This window comes from Pseudochaenichthys georgianus, chromosome 21 (genome assembly GCF_902827115.2).
Source record: "Pseudochaenichthys georgianus chromosome 21, fPseGeo1.2, whole genome shotgun sequence".
Taxonomy (NCBI): domain Eukaryota; kingdom Metazoa; phylum Chordata; class Actinopteri; order Perciformes; family Channichthyidae; genus Pseudochaenichthys; species Pseudochaenichthys georgianus.
The window spans coordinates 34431580-34447735 of NC_047523.1; the positions used below are offsets into that span (position 1 = coordinate 34431580).

General features: G+C 40.5%; 1 protein-coding gene across 1 annotated transcript in view; it reads right to left on the minus strand.

Moving 5' to 3' along the window:
- Positions 1–16156, minus strand: part of cntnap5a (contactin associated protein family member 5a) — a 114270-nt gene that overhangs the window by 27033 nt on the left and 71081 nt on the right. The window contains exons 14-17 of the mRNA XM_034110655.2: positions 7085–7241; positions 4971–5098; positions 3563–3733; positions 2339–2557 (exon numbers count right to left, since the gene is read on the minus strand). Coding sequence (XP_033966546.1) covers positions 2339–2557; positions 3563–3733; positions 4971–5098; positions 7085–7241 — 675 coding nt within the window. The remainder of the gene's footprint in view (positions 1–2338; positions 2558–3562; positions 3734–4970; positions 5099–7084; positions 7242–16156) is intronic.

Sequence of the window (16156 nt, forward strand, 5' to 3'; positions counted from 1 at the left end):
TCTAAAACACCTCCATTGGACTACTTTGTTTATTGCTATAACATCATGACATCACTATGTAACACTCACGCTTCCATTAGCTAGCGCTGCAACACATCTCTGAGTGGTTGACCAATCACAACAGATTCATGTTAAAGTAGAGGCACTAAATAACTTTAAATAGTGTTATTGAGATATTCTTAAACTTGTCTTTTTTGTGTGCATAATAGTGTTTTGTTTGTTTCATTAAATAAATGCCATTTTGTTGCAGCTATTATTTATATAGAGAGATTTTATATTTTATAAACTGGTCATCATTTTTTAGTCGTCAACCTTTCCAAAGTACCAATCACTTTTAAATTGGCAGGGAAAGCCTTTAAGCCATTGTCTTTGAACAAGTGATAAAATGTCACCTTCTTATGAAAACAATTAAATCTTCACCAAATGGCAGTGTCTTCTGAGGTCAACAGAGGTCATTGCTTCATTTCCGTGTACCCTCCTTATAAATGATTTCTAAAAGTAAATGACCCATTGAGTGCACGAACTGGAGGCCTACAGTATAAAAAGGAGAACATGAAAAAAACCCTCCCTTTTTAAATGGGGTCTGTCCCCTCCAGAGGACACATTAACATGTCAGAGAAAGGCTCGAGCAATGTGAGAGGAGAAAGAGAGCAGCTTCTGAATCAAGCAATAATGAAAACATAATAAAACACATTAATTCTTCACGGTAGCTTACAGGGCAGGTCTGTGTATTCTTTTAGCGTTATAGTTGGCTGTAATCACTTCCCCTCTGAGCTGTGAAGAGACACCTTTGCAGTGTGACGACATTGCACAAAGACGGTGACATAAAAAACTGCTCTGTGCAGAAGTTCATTTGAGAGTTCAGCTTAAGCGAAGATAAAACCTCTCCAGAAGCCTCGACTTTATTGCATTATTACTCTTTCAAAAGTACAAAAGGCATTTGAGTTTAGCTTCGAGTCCTTTGAACCTCCCTTTAACGCTGCACCAATCAATATTTTTATATATGAACAATTACAAATGTGAACTGTGTTGCTCCCGGTGATAAACCAACAGGGAATTACCACCGACTTGTGGTAATAATATCTTTCTGCTCTTTGTTTTGCTTTTAATTGCCCGCACATTTTCCAACTTGCTATCTTTATCTTCAGCAACAGGCTGTTAATGTTTTCACTACTTTCAGACACAGTACAAAATAAACAGATATTTTCTACAGAAATCGGTTGAGACCAGAGTGCAGGCGCACATGAGGCTAAAATATGATTTGTTTTACTCACTGGCTAATCTTGAGACTCTACATCCACAATACAAGGGGATTATATTCCCACTCTTCTCTATTCGCGTAGAGTTATCCAAAATGCACTAATGTTATACTTATTAAGCATTCCTATACGTATTCTGAAGGATTGTACAGAGGGGTTTGTTCATGTATCATTCAAAGCCTAATTTATAATATACATTTATTCATAAAAACATGGTTAAAAGGATTTCCTGTAATGACTGTTGAGAGTATTTTCTGATTTATGGAATGGTTAAGCGATATCCAACATTCCCAAAGGTGACATCTCGTAAAGCCCTATCCAACAAGATAATGCCTTGTGTGAAAATGCAAACATACAATTTAGAAACATTACAAAACAATTGTCTCATTATTAATAATCAACTGGGGAAGTTTAATGAGGCTATCGATTATTCAAAGAGGCCGTTTTATGCTTTTTATGGTTTCCAGTTCCTGTAGTGTGCCATTACGGTTTGTGTGCATGTAAATGGCCTCTAACGAATACAATCTCAACGACCCCTCCAGAGGGAGTTTCTCACACTGCTGAAACACCTCCATTGTCTCCTTTGTTTACTTCCAGAACATAGTGACATCACTATTAAACACTCGTGCTTCTATTGGCTAGCGCTCCAACACATTGAACATGATAGGCTAAGGGGCGTGACATCTCTAAGCGGTGGACCAATCACAACAGAGCCGGCCAGCTAACCAATCAGACCTCTGGTTTCAGACAGAGGGTGAAAAGAGGTGCTGCAGCACAGGCAGTGTGAGAAAAATAAAGAGCTTTTTGAGCATTAAGGAATGGAGACGTGTCACAGGAGAGAAACTACATACACATATAAACCTGAGAATAATATCTCCTCTTTAAAATTGTTATGATTGTCACCAATAGTGCCTCCCCTTTAACAGAGGGCTCACGTTCACCAGGCAGCCTTTATAATGGCATAATATGTCAGTAAGTGATGTTTACATCTTGCTGCAATGACTGCAGGTTATATGAATTACTATCATATGATAAAGCAGTCTCTGGTGGAGGCATGTTCAGTCTGACGGCGAGCCTACCTACGAACAGCTGGCTGCTGAGACGCAAGCGGAGGTGTCCGTCAGCCGGAGCCTCCAGGAAGCGGGGGGGAAGCTGGTCGACCTGCAGCGACGCCTCCTTGGCGTTACGCTCTGCCCTCACATAGTGCCACTGTCTGTCATTCAGGGGAAGGTGGGACTTCACGGACAGGATCGCTGGACCGTTTCCCACATCAAAGGAGAAAGTCACCACAGAGGGAGCTGGAGGACACACACGCACACACACACGCACACGCACACACACACACACACACACACACACACACACACACACACACACACACACACACACACACACACACACACACACACACACACACACACACACACACACACACACACACACACACACACACACACACACACACACACACACACACACACACACACACACACACACACACACACACACACACACACAGGTCAGACTGAATGAGATGAGTTTTTTATGTTCTTTTCTCCCCTGCCTTTCTGATGCAATGCGATACAATGCTGCTGGGAAAACTTGATGACCTGAATAGATTTATGAGGGGGCTCGGCTGACAGCACGTCAATATTTTACAATGTCTCCGATGCTGCAGCAGCAATACATAATGGCTCCAACTATCCTGAGAAGTCCTCCCTTAGGTTTGTGAACAAAACACTGTAATCAACCATTTTAAATCTCGTTCAACAACTGCAATTATTAAACTAATCCACTGCTGCTAACACTTCCTCTCTAAGGGCTGGATAAGTACTTAATTCTGGACCGTTTCTGTTCTTATATTCTTTAAAGCTATACTGAAAACCTTTCAACTGCAGTGCATTTTCTTCACTGGTGGTCATACACGAGTCAATCTTTTTCATAAATGTATCTGATTGGCAGCATTTGACCTCTTTTGTCTGCAAGACCATTTCCTCTGTCTTGGGTGTTCATTAAGGATTTCAGATTCGCAAAATGGGTAAGTAAGGAAATGTTTTTAACGTCTCCTGCAACAGCATCACACAGCTGTTGACTGTCAATAGGATTACATCACGCTGTGCACACCTGACAGCCAGCTTCTGGGGGAAATTAAACTGTCAACTACAGCACAGCTAGCATTTCCAGCTATGTGCTTTTAAAGATAAATCCCTGACAGGATCTTTTTGAGGGTGTTCTTCTGTTTGCATGTCCTTGTCATGTACTTCTTTCCCTACTTGTCTATTCTGGTCAGAAAGTTGACTCACAGCTGAGCTCCACTCGGATGAAGTCCTTGAGGCCCTGGTTTTCCAGAAACACCCCTGAAGGCGCGCTGGTCTTGAAGTGGAAGGAGATATCAGAGGCGAGCTCGGCCTGCAGCGTGGGGAAGTAGAGGTAGGAGGACTCCTGGTAGAAAGACGCTGCGTTCCAAATAGACTCTGGAAGGAAAAGAGAAGAAGAGTTGAGATAGGAAGATTCCTGACTTGGAGGCTGTGCACAAAGTTTTCTTTTGTTTCCCTGTTTGCCTAATTTGCACCTTTTCATCAGTTTGAGAAAGTTGAAACCTGAGGAAAAGGCTTTAATGAAACACAACATGTGATCTGTCACCAGTGTTTCCACAGTTGTGGTTTTCAACAGGAAGGCCTTTGGTGTCAGAATTCACACACACTGCCTGTGTCAAGCCCGCTAAGACGTTTTAATAAATGTATAACATCCTGACTCCAATTCATTTAAACTAAAAGGGCACCCGCATCATTCACAGCATCGCAGGAGATGTGGCAAAGCACACATAACATAATTGTTTGGAGCTCTTTAACACATTTAAAAAATGCTGTAGTTCCTGTTGTGAGGCAGCCTTTGTATTTCACATTATATGCAGATTTCCTTTTCAGTAAGCCGTTTTATTTGGCGCATTAAAAATTTCCACATCCTTTGTTAGGAGTGCTCATTGCTGGGGGATGCTGCGGTGCCGAGGTTAAAGAATAAAGTCAAATAATACCATTAAAAGTAAATCACTTCCTCGTGTAAAAACGACTGCATTTTCTATGAAGTGAAAAAGGTTTATTTCAAGGGAATAACAAGGTCTGGAAACTACATGCAAATCACCAAAGCTATTACTTCTCTTAGCAAACTGTAATACAATTATTTGCACAATAGGAAACGTTTTTCAATACATAGTCATACATTCATAATAACATAGTTTAGCTTATGATATGTCTTATAATGTCTAGAAATGGTTTAAAAGTGGGAAACTAAATAGGTCACAACACAGGAAATAGTCCCTCTCTTCCGTGCAGACATTTAATTTCTGCAGGAAACCCTCTCCACTTGAATTTGAAATAATATCATGGGGGTCTCTGAGCTACATTTGACTGCAGATGAGCTACTACAAATTCCCTGCCCTTTGTCCACACCTCACTCTGGGACATTGAGCAGAAAATATCTACAACCTCTTTCATGTTCCCGTGCTGCCCCCCCCCCCCCCCGTGTCCCCCCCTCATTTGTTTGCCCCTCCAGAGGTCTGACTTGTTGTTTGTTTTAACTCTGTACTCATGGATGAACACATGAGGCGTGAAGGCATCCTCTCAGCTCTGATCAATCCTAAAAGTGGGAATCAAGGTCTCCATCTGCAGCCAAATCTGGCACAGTCGCTTCAACACTGAGGTGATCACCTACTGTCTCCATAACAACGCAGCGGCCCGATGTGGTACACAGCCTGCGAGCCCGTTCGGTTGGTGTCCCCGATGACTATCTGGCTCACTGGCAGGTGGTCTTTATAGGAGAGGATTCCGGTGTCATTAGCCCTGTGGCACACAAAACATAAATAAAGAAATAGTAACACGGTGCCCGGGGGGCGGGTGACTTTCTGGGGATTCAGATAAAGGCATCCATTCCTCTGCATTAGCACAGAGCGGAGAGTAAACACATTCAAAAAGGGGCAATCTATCACGGTGCAGACAGCTGCCTCTGGAAATATGCAAACCGAGCTGAATCGAGAGAAGCTTTGCATTGGATTAACACACAGGAAACAAAGAGCGTCTAATACACCACCACTACAATGCAGCCTTTGTCTTTTCCTTCAGTGCTTAAAAATATGATTAGATTGATCCCGATTGTTATCATGTCTCTGAGCTGTAATTAATCAACGTGGGGTACACACTGGGATGAGATTGTTAAAGATTCTGCGTCACTTGATTCGAATGAACTGGCGAATAGAAAAGTGAACCTGGACTCTGAGATGTTCGTGGTGCTCTGCGATGTAGATTCAGTCTCTCCCCATTGATTTGTGTTGAATCCCAAATCGATAATTTGGCTTCTTAATCATAAGCAGTTCATCGGTGGGTTATCTCAGGGTCTCAGCTTATGGATGTCCCAGAGAGGGAGCCATGATGAGATCATTTATGCCATTATTCATCTGGGTTTCACTTCTCTCATGGTCTTGACCCGTTTTATTTTACATACAGTATTTAGACATTTACATACAGGAGGGAAGCTTATTTTTAGATCAGGACCGAGCGCCGATACACTCAGCAGCGACTTTATTATGAACACCCAGCTTAAACTTAATCATTTCTAAAATAGATAATCCCTTCATTAATGTTCTAATCTTCAATTGTTTTCCCTAACAGGTTTATTTACTGTAACCGTGTGTTCATTGTGGAGGATGGAGGTTGGAGCAGTGCTGGAGTTTGACTGAGTACATTTACTCTTACTACTTTACTAGAGCTATACTAGGTGAGGTACTTTACTTGACTATTTTCGTTTCATGCAAGGTAATACTTCTACTCACTACCCCAATCCATCAGAGATTCTTCCTCCCTCACAGCATTCAAAACATCACTCAAAACCACTGACCGCCCCCTCCCTCCCCTATTTCCTGTTTTGTATTTCTTTGTTGTCTGTTTTTTTTTATTTTCTCTTGTCTTGTTTCTTAATTCTCTGTCAAAGCGTCTTTGAGTTTCATGAAAAGCGCTATAAAAGTCCCATGTATTATTATTACTATGACTATACCACATCTGAAAGAAAATATTGCACATGTACTCGACAGTTTAGTTACAAGTTACTTTTCAGATAACACATTTTCCTAGTTTTCCTCTCCAGTGTAAACAAAGAAAATCCGAAACAGTAAAAACTACAGTTTTCCATAATGTTTGATATTACTTCTTAAACTATATAAACAACCATTTGGGATTAGCTGGAAACACGGGCATTTTTCGGTTTTGCTTTTAGAATCAGCAGAAGCTCCATAACTATAATGATAATATACAATCTGATGCATTGATGGAGATGAATCTACCCAACAGAGCACAACCTGAACGAGCAAAATACAATAGATTATACACATGAATGGAGCCGTAATATACATCCAAAACCATAATATAATATATTCAAACACTGATAGGAAACATTTGACTGAACAATAACTACTTTAACTTGTAGTGGAGCATTTTTACAGTGTGGTATTTCACTTTAGTATAGGATCGGAATACTTCTTTCACAGCTTGTAAATTGCGTTGCAACATGTTCTCTACCCTCAGAGATACACGGTACATGTGGTGAACAACATAATAGAAACACCTCTTTCAATAAAAAGTGCCCCGATAAACATTCCTGTTGTTGTGTTGTTGTTGGAGGAGCTCGGGTCAGAAGAACTGCATCTCCATTTCTACACTGTAGCCTTGTGCATATGACAATAACACCTTTGCATCTTCAATATCACAGGAAATGTTCTCTCTGATCTAAAAAAAATGCAGTGTGTGTGTGTGTGTGAGTGTGTGTGCACAGCTTACCATGAGTCAGTATCCGCGTCACAGTTGCAGAAGTAGTTCATGTCCACGCAGTTCTCCTCCAGGCTGCAGGAGCACTGCTGCACCCCCGGCAGGAAGCCCCCCCAGTAGCTGCGCTTCTCCCCCTGCCAGTCCAGCCACCAGGTGAGCGGACTCCCGTCTGAAACATCACAGCGGACAGTCGGTTACCACGGAGCTCACGCTTAAGTAGTTCAAGGTCATGGGTTATAGTAGGAGGATTGCATGTCTTTGCTCCACTGGATCTATCTCAAAAGGGAAAAATAAGACCTGCACTTTTGAAAGAACATCCATAACATTCATCCGTTTGCAACTTATATATCAATATTCCAATTACGGTACTTTTCGGACTATAAGCCGCGACTTTCCCCCCATTTTTTGTGTACAGATAACGGCCACTAGGGAACCTCCTAAATCTATGGATTTTACAGGTAAAATTAACCACCTTTATCGCTATGGGCTCTATGACCGGTCCGCGCCCGCCACCTTTAAGCGGCGGGCTCCAGCAGGAAAAGCTGGAGGCCGGAAAAGAGTGAGACAGGTAGCGCGCCAAAGTGAAAGTGGAACCGAGAGACAGAACGAGAGCAAGACAGACGGACAACTTAGCTGCTGCGGCTTATATGCAGGTGCGCTTTATAGTCCGAAAAGTACGGTATTTGTATAGACTATTCTTGCACTATTTATATTATATTATATTTTATTTACTTGCACTATTATCTGCTTTTTGCACTGTTGGAGGAGCCTGTGACCTCAGCATTTCCTTGTCACTGTAGCTGTGTACGAATGACAATAAAAGCCTTGAATCCTTGAAAGATGTGTTTCTGTGCACCGAAGAAATATTAAACAAATATTAAAGATGTATAGATAGCATGCGACTGTAAAACTAATCTGTGAGAGGCTGCTGCATGAGAGGCTTACATAAACCTGACATTATAATGAGAATAAAATCAAACAAATTAATAAAGGTGATTCACAATATCTCACACAACCTGCACACTTTAGGTAATCAGACCACCTACAAGTCCACACATAAAGCGTTTAAGCACCGAGAACAGTTTGTCTATTTGTTACACAAATACACATATATAATATATGCAGACACAGCTCCACATACATGAAACATGAGGCATTCATTTTAAAGGTTATACACACATACACTATCACATCCATCACTTTTACACAGTCATATTCAATGCATTCACACTTTAACATTATGTAAATAGATATCCTGTTATTTTTACTCCGCTTTTTTTTTATCAACTCCAATTTGAAAGCCTAACCAGTGCCGCTGACTGCATGTTAGCTTAAGCTAGACGCCCTCTATATATTACATCTGCTGCATTGCTTATTTGTATCTGTCACTGTTTTTATGTATGGTTTATGTGAAATAAATAAACACATCTTCTTTTTTGTTGTTGTAATTCAACCAAATTGTTTATTCCCTGCATTGCGTAAATAGATTTGTTTTGTTTCTCTGCTCGGGCTTCGTAAGTTGCCTCTATGCACACGAGGTAAAGGCATAATTCATCGCCTCCACTACGGGGTTAAGTGATCCAGCTTCAATCATCCGTCACACAGCGTGACCGTGCATCGCAGATGAGGCCAGCGAGAGGGAAAGCCCATTAAGCCACATGTCACAACACATAATCAAGTGTCACATGGTAAGACGCCCTCATCCTCCCCGGCATACATTATAGCTGCATACGTTTAAATATATGGATGGACATGACATATTAGTATGATACAGCGAACAATGTCCCATCTCTATTAACTCGCCCCCCATGTGAAATTCTGCTTTTGTAGATAACACTTCTCTCAACAGGATCTGACAGCCTGTGACAAACGGTTTAATGCCACCATGGGTTTACTCGATGGCGGCAAATATGGCTTTCAGAAATCAGAAATACAGAAAAACGACGAGCTTTAAACTTAATAACAGTCATATAATGATAGATAGCATTGAGGCTCTTGAAGGAGATGTGGGGGCCGATGCATTGGAACAGGCATAGGCTCCTATTACTGAAGTATGAATATTGAGTCGTGGCATCACACTGTTTCAGTCTGACACCCAGGCCAGGCGACAGGGTCATGTGACTGAGGGGGGTGTTAAACTGCAAGGTGGCAATTTTCTTTATTAAATAAATACATTGACTTGCAATAGCTCGCAAAAGGCTTCACAACAACAATGTGTAAGGCTACTGTTTTTCAAATCAAACAACACAATTATGAATCAGAGCACTCACATGGGAAGGTAACACTAACAGAGTCGAAATACATATTTGATTTGATTTACAATTCTCCGTCACAATCAGCGGGCGAGGTGCAGAAACACCCGTCTCTCTTTCTCCCTCCTCAAGCTGTTGCTCTCTTTACAACCACGAAAAGCAAGCAGGCTAAGAAACCAATCAGTGAATACATGTTCTGTCTGTTTGTCTATTGATCTCCTCTGTTTCAGCGCTACTGGCAGCGCCACACCTCCGAACTCAACAAACAGCGCTGCCTACGGAGCCAAGGCACGGAAAAAACATTTTTAATTATCTGAGTTGCTATTAAATACATTATTTAGCATATTTCCTAACATCTTGCAGTCAGCACTTAATTAGGACTGGGCAATACATCAATACATGTTATGAAATAAGACATTGTCTTAGATTTGTTGAGATTGTCATTACGTGTATCTTATCTTATGGTACTTCTCATCTTATTAGGTGTTTCTTTTCCTGGTGTAAGGCTGCATGATAGAACCGTGTGGTTTTTTCCTTCTGATTGTTGTTGTTGTTGTTCTCTTAATTGCCTCAAACGTTAGTCATTACTGTACCTCCATCCAATGTATTACTGATAATGGTTTGAACAAAATCTCATTGTTTGAATCTTTTTCGAATTTAACAAAATTGTTGCAATATCAATATCGTGGTATTTAATCAAAACATTGTGACATTTGCTTTCTTCACATCGCCCAGCCTTATGTGTAAAACAGGCAAATGCCAAATAACGTGAAACCTAAAAGCCAAAGTCTGACTTGAAGTATAAAAACACAAAAAGACATACCGTACTTTTCGGACTATAAGCCGCGACTTTTCCCCCCATTTTTTGTGTACAGCTAACGGCCACTAGGGAACCTCCTAAATCTATGGATTTTACAGGTAAAATTAACCACCTTTAACTCTATGGGCTCTAGGACCGGTCTGCGCCCGCCACCTTTAAGCGGCGGGCTCCAGCAGGAAAAGCTGGAGGCCGGAAAAGAGTGAGACAGGTAGCGCGCCAAAGTAAAAGTGGAACCGAGAGACAGAACGAGAGCAAGACAGACGGACAATTTAGCTGCTGCGGCTTATATGCAGGTGCGCTTTATAGTCCGAAAAGTACGGTATATGCAGTGGTAAATAGGACAGAAAATAAAAACAATATAGGCGCAGTGAACACTGTTTGCTTGTACAACACTGGCCAACAAACCAGCATAATAATTACAAATCTTAAAATGAATGAACTCTTAATCGTCTTTTGACTGTATCTTTTGATTAGCTCACTGTACACCTGTTCCCTTCTGCACTGCGGCTCATCTCAAATCCCTCCTCAGACACTGAACACACACAAAAGACAATCAATACTTCCTGAAGCAGAGATGACTCTCACTCTCCCTCTCAAATTGGCTGGATAATGTCAGGACATGTTCACAGCCAGCAAAGCAAATACAGCTTTCTGTCTCCCCACTAGGATGAAGGGAAATCAAAATGTTGACAACTCCCGCACACGAAGCCCTTACAAGCAGCGGCTAGAGCCTGCAATGTTCGTCACAGACACGATGCAAATGATTTGGGAACAAACAACGGTGGAGGAATACTGTGACAGGCCAACATTGAAATGGTGAATTGAGATTCTGATGATAGCACTTCAACACCATAGAACAAGTGCTAGTTGTCGTCAAAGATTGGTATTTCATCAATCTCAAACAAATAACAAAGAGAGTTCTTAGAGGGTGACACTGCAAATGATTTTTTTTCAAATGTAAACAAACACAAGACACATCTCAACAGCTGGTTGGACAGGCTGACATCACTCTGAGATACCATCACTAGAGTGAAACACAAGTCTTTTCTAAACTCGCCAATTCAACATTTGGCTTTCTCATTCAGTTGGTGTCCTTTCCTAAGAACAACACTCAATCCTAGTTAGGTGTAAAACCGAAATAGATGTATCAACTACCGTACTTTTCGGACTATAAAGCGCACCTGCATATAAGCTGCAGCAGCTAAATTGTCCGTCTGTCTTGCTCTCGTTCTGTCTCTCGGTTCCACTTTTACTTTGGCGCGCTACCTGTCTCACTCTTTTCCGGCCTCCAGCTTTTCCTGCTGGAGCCCGCCGCTTAGAGGTGGCGGGCGCGGACCGGTCATAGAGCCCATAGCGTTAAAGGTGGTTAATTTTACCTGTAAAATCCATAGATTTAGGAGGTTCCCTAGTGAGTAGCATGAAGCTGCAGCGTCGGAGACAGCAGTTAGGACCGCACTTGTAGAACCGCACACACAGGTCCCGCGTCACGGCGGCACGTGACGGAGCACGTCAATGCAGAGAATGTGAGTAATGTGAAGTGCTTTTACAGTTTTATTTGTTTAACATTAATAACAATTCCGGTGTCTTGAAATGAAGTGTGATTAGCTAACATTAACTATGATAGTGTTAAGGCAATACAAACAAACATCTGTTTGCTTATGATAGCTTCTAACCATATTAAAGTCTCTAAAAACAACTATTCGTTAGCTATAGCTTTCGGCAAAAGCATTAGCTTCGTTAGCATATTTGATCATTTGTTTAATGAAACTAGCGTGATTGTGGCAAGCCCAACTAGGTGTCATAGTTGAGTAATTGAATCACTAATTACAGTAAGAGTGTGAGTAATGTGAATCATGTTTTTTTTTTTTTAAAGTTAACAACTATTCTGTTGTATTGAACAGCCATACAAGCAACACGTGCTAAATGTAATCTGTTAGCCTATGATGACTCGCTGCAAAACCAACTGTTAACCATTTTGTTTATTTGTTTAATGAAACTGTATGTTATGGTTATGTTATTTGACAGAGGCTTTTATCCAAAGTGACTCACAAAAAACATAAAATAACCAAAATTAACATTAGAATTTCAATACAAATAGTTACATAGTCAAGTTACATTACTTATTACATTTTTAACAGGGTAATTAGTGCGAATGCTGTTTACAGCATTCCACTATAGTGCTTCAAAAAAACTTTATTCTTCCTCTTATTATTTCAGCCAATACTTTGGCTCTCCATAACTTCAGCTTATTTTCAGCTACAGAAACCATTCAAATATTAAACTATTCAGCCTGTTCAGGAATCGATGGGAAACCTTCAACTTTTCAAAATATTTTATACTTTTTGAAATATTCAGCTTTTTAAACTCTTTTTTTAACATTGAAGTCAATGGGAAGAGCCTTCAAATCAGCCAATACTTTAGCTCTCCATAACTTCAGCTTACTTTCAGCTACAGAAACCATTCAAATATTAAACTATTCAGCCTTTTCAGCAATTGATAAGAAACCTTCAACTTTTTCAAAAATATTTCATACTTTTTGAAATATTCAGCTTTTTAAACTATTTTTGTAACATTGAAGTCAATGGGAGATGCCTTCAAATCCACTTTTCCTACACTTTGCGCCAAATGCATCTCCTTCCACATAATTTCAGCCAGACACTTCATTCCAACTTTCAAATGATCACAATACCTTCAGCTATAAAACTTGTATAAAATCATTTTGATATATTTTCAACTTTTTGAGATATTGGAATTAGTTTGGAGCTTGGCAGAGAGGCCTTTTCCAGATCTTAACATTGGAGTGGATGGAGCAGCTCATTAACTCTAGAGTGCTTTGATCTCAAAACAGAGTGCAGCGGTGCCTGAAATTCTCCCCCAAAAATGTTTTAAACTTGCCATAATTCCCAAACCCTACACTCCTCAGACATATTTTTTCATGGAAAACGTAGGAAAACCTCTCATAGCTTGGAAAATAAGAAAACATTAAGAAAACATATTAAACAAAATGCCTCTTGAGGGCATGAAGAGAGAAAAAGTCCAGCTAGCTCCCAATTGATTCCCTTGTTAAATTGTTCCGGATCTTTCTTCAGAGCAGGGAGAAGTGCACTTTAGACAAACTGCTCCCATCTCCACATTTTACACACAAAACCAAAAAAACAACATATTTCAGTTCATTGGGGTTCCCTGATGCTCACGGTCTACTCATTTTATTTTATAGGAGCCATCGTTTTTGAACAGGTGGCAAAATTGTACACACACACACACACACACACACACACACACACACACACACACACATTCTATCTCACACACACACACACACACACACACACACACACACACACACACACACACACACACACACACACACACACACACACACACACACACACACACACACACACACACACACACACACACACTCTCTCTCAAACACAGACACACACACACACTCTCTCAAACACAGACACACTCTCTCTCTCTCTCTCTCTCTCTCTCTCTCTCTCTCTCTCTCTCTCTCTCTCTCTCTCTCTCTCTCTCTCTCTCTCTCTCTCTCTCTCTCTCTCTCTCTCTCTCTCTCTCTAGTTTTTGAACAGGTGGCAAAATGGTCAGATATACAAGTCAATGCATTCTTATGGGACGCAGTGCTGCAGTTGGTTGTCTGTGATCTCCGGACACACACACAGGTGTTCTGATTGGGTGTTCTGAGTAGGTGCTCAGGAACAGAAACAAACACTACAGACTGGACTTTAACAGACTGTCTCAGCCTATTATTTTCTGTCTGATGGACTTCATACTGACTTCAACAGGTTACACATATTTTATACATTATTGGTGACGTATGGTTTTAGTGGAAAAGTTTGCAGTCAAAATATTCTGCTGCTTTCCCAAGCCTATACTTTCTTTTCTCATCTTAATACAAATTCATTCACTACTACTTACATCTGATATTTAACTCCTTCGGCCTATGTTCAGCTGCAGAACCCATTCCACTATTACCTTATTCAGCTATTTCAGGACATCAAGGCTATACATGTTGTTGTTTATACCTTTTTTAAACCTTTTCTTTTAAATATTAAGCTTTTTCTGCATTTTTGTATCTAAAAGCAGCTAGCATTCAGCTAATAACACATTCAGCTTTTTCTGCATTTTCAGCTAAATTCAGCCATAAATGTTCACAGTTTCCAGCATTCGCACGCATTTTCTGCAAGAAATGCATTTTCTAGTTACTCATCTGTAACCTACTACATTTAAAAAAAGTAAACTTCCCAACCCTAATGATGAATTATAGTCAGCTAATTAATTAAACTTCAACGGATGACAAAAGCATGTCAATATGTCCACTACATTAAATCAGCAGTAGCCTAAGTTCTGTCTTCAGTGTAAATGCTTCTTTAATAGTCATTGTATTACAATTTGAATTCATTGTAAATAATCTTTACTGTGCTGACTGCCTGCTTACCGTTTATCAGACAGTGTCATCATTTTGACATGTTTTGTAATATTGCATGAGGTGTTTTAGTCAGTTATTGTTGAGATTATTAATGCATATCAATTGTGCACCAATGCCTTAGCCTTTCCCTATGCAATACTTTAGATGACGTCTTGTTCTTATTGTTTCAAAGGTTTGCCTTCTGGACTCTGGAGGCCAGAAGCTTGCTGGAGGGAACCCTTCAGCCAATATTCAGAGTGCCACGACAGGTTATCTCCCTCGAGAGGCAACAGCAGACCCCGCCTCACCCCCAGTGAAGAAACAGCAGACCCCGCAATAAAAATAAATAAAAATGTATTCTGAACTGAAATGCCTCTCGGTCAAACTGCTTGTTTATCTTTTGCAGGCTGGTGCATGAACACACTAACAGTTGTTTTTCAGTAATCTAGCACCTCTTCGAAGACACCTTTGATTTATTAATAATAATAATGAAACGAGAATTATGATACTGTAGAAGGAACAGTGTTTAACAGTGTTGTTTTCTTTTGAATAATACTGAAACGAGAATTATAAACATACCCAAAACTAAATTAACAGTGTTGTTTAATATACATATAAAAGACATAAAAGACTATATTTTTGAAATTCTCAACTAAATTAACAGAATATATAAGCATTCATGTGAACGTGCGTTGACCGTCACGTGCTCCGTCACCGTCGCGGGACCCCGTCACGTGCTCCGTCACGTGACGCGGGACCTGTGTGTGCGGTCGTGACGCGGGACCTGTGTGTGCGGTTCTGTAACTGCGGTTCTGTAACTGCTGTCTCCGACGCTGCAGCTTCATACTATTGTCCCTAGTGGCCGTTAGCTGTACAAAAAAAATGGGGGAAAAAGTCGCGGCTTATAGTCCGAAAAGTACGGTACTTGAGAATTGAACACCGAGAAGAAGGGTCATTAAAATGCTGTTGTGAATTTAACAAAACATGGAAAAAAACAATTGTTATCTCTTAGCGAACTGGGTTCATTATGGGTGTTAAATAAGGAAAGTGTGTAAACAATGCAATTCAGACCAATGTTTGTATTACAATTCCATGAAATGACTGAACCTGTTAACTGACAGGGAAGACGGCAGAGAGGCGACATTCGGCTTGACTTCAGATCTGCTTTTCCTGCATAAACTCAGCAGGCGGATTCAAAGCTGTTGTCGTTTCCTTTGTAGATTAGCATGTGAAGTGCAATGTTGTCCAATCATTCATTTGAATATGCTGTAGGTTTGATATCTACAGTGTTATTTGTAATGTCTACACGCTCAGGAAAGTGAAGCGTGAAGAGACATTTGACCTTCTTCCACGGGAGATTTGTGCGCCAAACTACAAAGGAAACCATCAAAAATGGTTTCTGAAATTGTTTGTGAAGCTATAAAACAGGCCGTTTCCGTTTTCTCTTTGATGTCTAGTGTGATAATGAAGTTGTTTGTTTGTATATGCATGGCACCCGGGGAATTGGGAATGGGGACATGCGCGACTTCATGAATGTTTCATGATTCAAGAGGAAATGTTTGGATGTTTGGGACACCGTA